The following is a 7005-nucleotide window of genomic DNA, read 5'->3' on the forward strand; positions in this document are numbered from 1 at the left end:
CTAAGTGTCACTAGATGTCATTTCCTCTCCATGGAATTGGACTGAGCCATCTGGCCCTTTTTACCTTAGGCAGCATGGAGCATCACCTACAGACCACCCTATGACTGGCCCCAGCATGGAGAAGTGAAGTTCAGGAGCTTTGAGTCTGAAGCCTCCTCTAACTGCACACTAGCTCTTAGAGGAATTAATCTCACCATTCTAAAAGGGGAAAAGGTACTTTGAGTAGTTTATTTATTTAGATTTCCAAACTGATAATAAATAAGTAAATTAATTACTATTTAATTTCATTATGTTATTTATTTATTGCTAAACCTAAGATTTACATGCTCATAATAAATAAATAGGTAACACTAGGTAACAATAAGGTTCCATTTGTTAACATTAGTTAACTACATTAGTTAACATTAACTAACAAAATGTAAATCTCAGGGAGGTTTTTGTTTGTTTGCATGTGTATAGATTGGGGTCATAAGCAGGGAGAAGACAGGCACTGATGGTTTGGTTAGCTGTCTGTTCCGGTCAGTGGAGGCCAGGAGCGGTGCTGTACTGATTGACGATGTAAACATTGCCCGCATGGGTCTACATGACCTTCGTAGTCGTCTACAAATCATTTCTCAGGTTAGCTGATCAATATTTGCATACAAGAGAATGATATCGAACTAGCTTGATCCAGCCACAGCTAAACCGATCAAAGACTGGAGGCGAAGGAGTGTTGACAGCTAACAGAACTATTTCACTGGGTGTGGTAGATGGAATGCTCTATAATATTGTGTGTAATCTAAACCTAGCTTTACCCAGGCTCCGCCAGTAACAAGCATTATCCAGGTATTGTATTCACTAATGAGTTATGGTGTCCCATGTGTTACAGGTTCCCGTACTGTTCTCTGGTCCCCCTGAGGACTAACCTGGACCCGTTCTCCCAGTATACTGATGCACAGATGTGGTTGGCTCTGGAGCTCTGCCATCTGAATGAGCGTGTTCGACTATTGCCTGCTCAGCTGCTGCACCCTGTACAGAGGACCTCCCTCGCTTTCAGGTGTGTGGGAATCAAATCTTTGGATGCCGTGGGCCAATTTTACATATTTTTATAATATTCAAAGTATTACATCGTACCAGAATATAGTTAATTTTCATACAGTTATACAAATGGATAATGTAGAAAATATATTAGCGTATTGCAAAGATATTCAACTCAGGTCTATTTGTCTATCTTTTTATTTGTCTATCTTAGCTGTCTATTACATTTTTTTTCAAATTTACATACATTTTCTATAAAATTTCAAAAATATGCAATATAAATCTTCAAGTTGGGTACCATAATATGTTGTAAAAGTAAGAAATAATAAAGCCCCAGTATCCAAGATGGGAGCTTTTTCCTGTATAAAGTCGGGTCTGGCCTGGGTCATGTCCTGGTCGATTAGCTTATAAAATAAATGAAAAGTTTTCAAATAAAACATACAAACGAATAAATAAATATATTAAATATTTGATATTATTTTATTTATCTTATATAAATAAAAAAATATATTAAATAAAAATAAATTAAACATTTAATATGTTAAAAAAATAGGATCACAAATAACTGAAAAAAAAAAACTGTTAGATTACAAGTTACTTATTTGATTACAAAAATCAAGTGCAATTAATTGATATTTGCAGACTGGACAAATTGAGCTGATTCATTGTTTCTCACAATTTGATATTAAGGGTGCTTATTTTGTTCAAAATCACCTGATTCAAGTCCTGGTCAATTAAGAAATAAGTAAATAAAAGTATATTTAAAAAAAAATATTTTATTTATTATTTTTAAACAAATCAAAACAAATAAAATAAAACATTTAGTACATTCAAAAAACAGAATCACAAAGATTACAAGTTTCTCATTTGATTATTAAAAATCTTATTAAAACGTTTTATTAAGTGGATTTTGCAGATTGGACAAACACAAATATTTGAGCTAGTTCATTGTTTCCCACAAGTTGTTATAAAGCCTGCTTAATTTGCGTGTAGAACGAACTGCAGCGTGAAATGATTCACATTCTGGCTGGAACCAATCATGAGTCCAGATCTGGACCGTGGCTCTGGTTTATTGCCTCATGAAACCAATATATTTTTCTCTATGGCAACCTTTATCTACTGGCACAACAAACAAGTGGTTGTTATGGGTTAAATATTTTTGTTTTTGTGTTGTGAAAGCTTTGGCCAGAGGAGGCTGCTCTGTTTGGCCAGAGCCCTGCTTGCAAGGGTCAGAATCCTGCTTGTGGAAGAGGCCCTTCCTTGTGTGGACCTAGAATCAGAGGACCTGGTCCAACAGTTAATCCACACAGAGTTTAAAGACTGCACTGTACTGTGGCTCACTCAGAACCCTCTCACTGTCATGCAAACTGATAGGTCAGGAGCAACAATCCTTTATATAACAAGTGACTCATCCTGTCATTAAATGTCAAGTATGCCAATAAGGTATTTATGATCTGTTGTTACTCCTTCAGAGTGCTGGTTTTGAATAAGGGACAAGCTGTGAACTTTGACGCTCCTTCCACTCTCCTCCAGCAGGGTCCGCTCTTCAGTCAATGAGACGGGACCTGCTCTCACATCCAATTATTTTGTTATCGTTTACTCTTTTTTTTTTTTTTGTTGACCAAATATTTAAGATATTCATTTCACAACATAAATTAAGTTCCCTAAAGCACAGTTTATTCACACATTAATTAATGAAGGTTTTGGACCGATTATACTGAATAAAGAGTTAAATAAATAAGTGACAAGTGGAACACAAACAGATGTTGAAATATTCTAACAAATTGTGGTTGTTTTAAATGTATTTAAATTATTTGCTTTTATTGTCTCTTCATTTATTTTCCTTCGTATATTTTTATAATTCATTTAATTTGATAATATAATTATAATATAGTAATATGTTTATTAATTTATTACAATAATATTTTTAGCATTTTGCCACTTAGTTAAAACTGAAATATTTGTTTAAGGTCATGCATAAGCACACAAACATACCAGTTTACAATGTTAACTTGAGTTTCACGTTACCTTAGATATCTGTGCTGTTTAAATATGGCCGTTTTGACTGAATCATTTTACTTACAGCTGATGTCAGATCAGAGTTGTTCATTTATGACCAAATTATATTTTTGACACTTTTGATACACTTTTGCCAGCATTTTACAATGAAGTATGCATATGAAAAGTGTAGTTGCAATATGACAAGTAATAAGAAGCAAGCAGTAGGTCTTTCCTTCTGAGGGCTGTTTGTGGTTATGCATAGCTGCCGTTTGAGCTGTGTGTTGACACATTCTCATCTTCTCCATTTCCTTTGCAAATATTATCAGTTAATTGCACATTAGGTTGCATTAAGGAGCCGTTCTTTCACAACAGTTTTCCACATTGTAACCATGTCCGCATCTTTCCTCAAGTCATTTCAGGCTGTTTGGATGACAGATAAAAACACTTGTAACTTTTTTTCACCAAGAGCATAGTTTGGCCAAAGGTTTAAGATTAGTTTTTTAAGGCATATTACAACCTATATGGAAATTTCTGAATAAAAAGCAATATACTGTATATTTCATGTTTTGTTTTTTAATGTTTTTATATGCTGCTCTTGTTAGCTACATTATGACCTGGTTTACACAGTATTGCCTATTTCGTCATATGTCCACTGTTGTCTTGATCTAAATCTTTTCCAGTTCCTCTGCACGTAAAAAAATATATTTTTTGGCTCTAGAAGTAAAAATAGAACAGCCCAAAGTCAGTTATTGCTTCAGCAGCCATATCTGAAGCAACTGCAAACTATATGCACTTGTGAAAAATTGGTTGCGACACAAAAAATTCACTTATAAATAATCCCACTCTACAGCTTCCACCCTCCATCTGAACTCCTCTTCAGATAGCAGATATTGACAGTGATTTTCTGAGTAGCACTGCAGATATGAGGGTGGCTATTGCTGTCTTGTGTCTGATGTGGCTGTGCTTGTGTGAGAGCCGCACGCTGGATCGCTGTGATGTTGTCCGTATCTTCAAGCAAGAGGGACTTGATGGCTTTGAGGGATTCTCAATTGGCAACTGTGGGTACTATGTTATTTGCATTTTCACTACAAACATGTAATTTTTGACATGCCTGATATATATGTATTAATTAGCTGGATCCATTAAAAAAGTTCTCAGTAAACATGCAAAGTATTGTAAAACTGGTCATAATATTTTTTTACATTTCTTTTGGATTTGAACTTTTGAATTTCAACAGATGTGTGCACGGCCTACTGGGAAAGCAGGTTTAAGACCGAAAGAGTGCGTTCGGCTGATACCGGGAAAGACTATGGAATCTTCCAGATAAACAGTTTTAAATGGTGCGATGACGGCACTCCAGGTGGAAAGAACACGTGCAGAATACCCTGTTCAGGTACTTTATTCCTTTAAATGGATTTCATGTGACAAAACATATTGAACACTGTTCAAGTATACTAGTAGTTAAAAATGGACAAAATTATTTAGATGTTGCCGTCTTTAATTTTGTAAAACATACAGTGGGGTCTAAAAATCTGTGATTCAAAACTGTATTTATAACTGTACATTTAAGTTTTATAATTAAGAAATGAAATAAAAAGAAATGTTATTGTATAAATGTTTGTTTCAGATTTTCTTTTTTTTTAAATGGTGTAGAAACAAATTTATCTGAGAAATTGCTAGCAAATTTCACAAATAATTAAAAGAAACATCAAGTAACACATTGAATTAATGATATTTTGAAGTAGAAAGACTGAAATATTTTGTAAAAACTACTCAGTAATCTTTGTTTACAGCTTTGAAAAATCATATTTTTTTACAGTATACTAAATATTTATGTATTGTAACTTTTCACAAGTGTTATGCTGAGAATATAGTTTATAATGGGGGGAAAAAATGTAAAAAAAATAGAAAAATAGACTTTTTGATCCCACTATATCTATGCTTTTAAACTTTTCTATAACCCTTTTTTTTTTTTATGTTTCCCATCTGATAGATTTGCTTAAGGATGACCTGAAAGCTTCAATTGAATGTGCAAAGCTCATTGTGAAAACCGAAGGACTAAAATCATGGCAAGTATTCATTGCATATATCCTTGGGCACAACTGACAAAGCTTATTTTGTCACATTAGCAAAGTTTGCTCGTCCCTTTAGAGATTCGGCCTCAAGCTCTGTCTATCATTGCATTATATCTAAATGTATTGATCTGACATGCATGTGCATTTTTGACATAATGCTAACGTTGATCTTTGTGTCTGCAGGGACAGCTGGGATAGTTACTGTAATGGGCGCAATATGTCACGCTGGGTGAAAGGTTGTGAGTAGCGCTAATAAGGCCTTGATTGCCTGCAGGAGCTTTAATTAGCTATAATGCCCTCAGATTATGTGCTAATGCATTTAAACTCTTGGTTGATATGACTTTTAAAAACTAAAAGATATTGTCATTATTAACATTTGTAACCTTGATCTTGAGATGTCAATTAAAAATCCTTCCCAAATTGTTAATAATTTGTGCTTTGCAGTGCTTTACAATCTCACTTTTGGCTAAAGCTTATGCAGCAGCAAATTGTGACAGGTAGTTTGTTTGATACTAGATAGTAGCGGTGGGCTTTTATTTAAATTGCTTTTATTAAAAATGGAATAATCTGTAATTGAAAACCCATATTGATTGAAGAGTACTCTGAATATTGGACACGTCTCCCTCAATGTCTACGCTGATTTATGTATCCTACATCCAATTTCAGGTGAATTAAATAAAACTGTATGAATTGTGGACACATACATATCACTGTTTAAAAAAAATCTCTGAAATTCATGGTCGAAAAATAGCAGCTGTATTTGCCAGAACTTAAAAAAATTCGGTAGAATTTTGGGTTTTACAGATTGAACTGAGACAAAATTTATGGTTAAAAACAACATATAGCCTATTTCACTAACTGATATAATATTTATATACCTTACAAATTTTGTACCTTTATAAAACTACCAAGAAACAAATTAAGAAAGCCCTGTAGAAACCCTAAGGAATAAGAAAAAGCTTATGGTTTTTCACTGTAAACTAGGGTGATATGTTATTTTTCACTTCCAAAAACTCTAAATTTGTGTTGAAACAATTTTCACTCAGAAATTGCTAGTAAATTGCACAAATAATTACAAAGAAACATAAGTAACACATTGAATTAAATGTGAAATTTTGAAGTAAAAAGACTAAAATAGTAGGCTAATTTCTTGTAAAAGGTACTCCGATAATCTGTTTTATCTACAATGAAAAATCATTTTTACAGTGTACTAAATATTGTTAGGCTGAGAATATAATTTGTAATGCAAGTGTCATGCACACAAATACAAATCCATTATGGTAACACACAACACTTTATAATACAATATTAATATTAATTTAGCAACATACTGTACGATGTAACATAAACCCATAATGTAACTAAATAGAAAAATCTAAGAACGTTTTTAACCATAAACTAAGATGACTTGCTTTTCACTTCCAAAAACTAAATTGAACAGTATTTTACAGCAAAATTCAAGGTTTAATTTATCACAGTATTTCCACAGTATATGTGACCCTGGACCACAAAACCAGTCATAAGGGTCACTTTTTCGAAATTTTAGATGTATACATCATCTGAAAGCTGAATAAATACGCTTTCCACTGATGTACGGTTTGTTAGGAAAGGACAATATTTGGCTGAGATACAACTATTTGAAAATCTGGAATCTGAGGGTGCAAAAAAAAAATCTAAATATTGAGAAAATCGCCTTTAAATTTGTCCAAGAGATGTTGATCAAAAATTAAGTTTGAATATATTTACAGTAGGAAATTTACAAAATATCTTCATGGAACATGATCTTTACTTAATATCTTAATGATTTTTGGCATAAAAGAACAATCGATTATTTTGACCCATACAATGTATTTTTGGCTATTGCTACAAATATACCCCAGTGACTTAAGACTGCTTTTGTGGTCCAGGGTCA

The 7005-nt window shown here is 33.3% G+C and overlaps 1 protein-coding gene and 1 pseudogene across 1 annotated transcript; both read left to right on the forward strand.

The window, feature by feature from the left end:
* Positions 1-2685, forward strand: part of LOC107663616 (multidrug resistance-associated protein 1-like) — a 3169-nt pseudogene extending 484 nt beyond the window's left edge.
* A 1181-nt stretch (positions 2686-3866) lies between these two features.
* On the forward strand, positions 3867-5756 carry LOC107663716 (lysozyme C-1-like). The gene is made up of 4 exons (XM_016454023.1): positions 3867-4076; positions 4256-4411; positions 5012-5087; positions 5277-5756. The coding sequence occupies exons 1-4, from the start codon at positions 3941-3943 to the stop codon at positions 5338-5340; spliced, it is 432 nt and encodes a 143-aa protein (XP_016309509.1). The 5' UTR covers positions 3867-3940; the 3' UTR covers positions 5341-5756.
* The last annotated feature ends 1249 nt before the right edge of the window (positions 5757-7005 follow it).

Source organism: Sinocyclocheilus anshuiensis, unplaced genomic scaffold, assembly GCF_001515605.1.
Source record: "Sinocyclocheilus anshuiensis isolate Anshui unplaced genomic scaffold, SAMN03320099.WGS_v1.1 scaffold928, whole genome shotgun sequence".
Classification (NCBI taxonomy): domain Eukaryota; kingdom Metazoa; phylum Chordata; class Actinopteri; order Cypriniformes; family Cyprinidae; genus Sinocyclocheilus; species Sinocyclocheilus anshuiensis.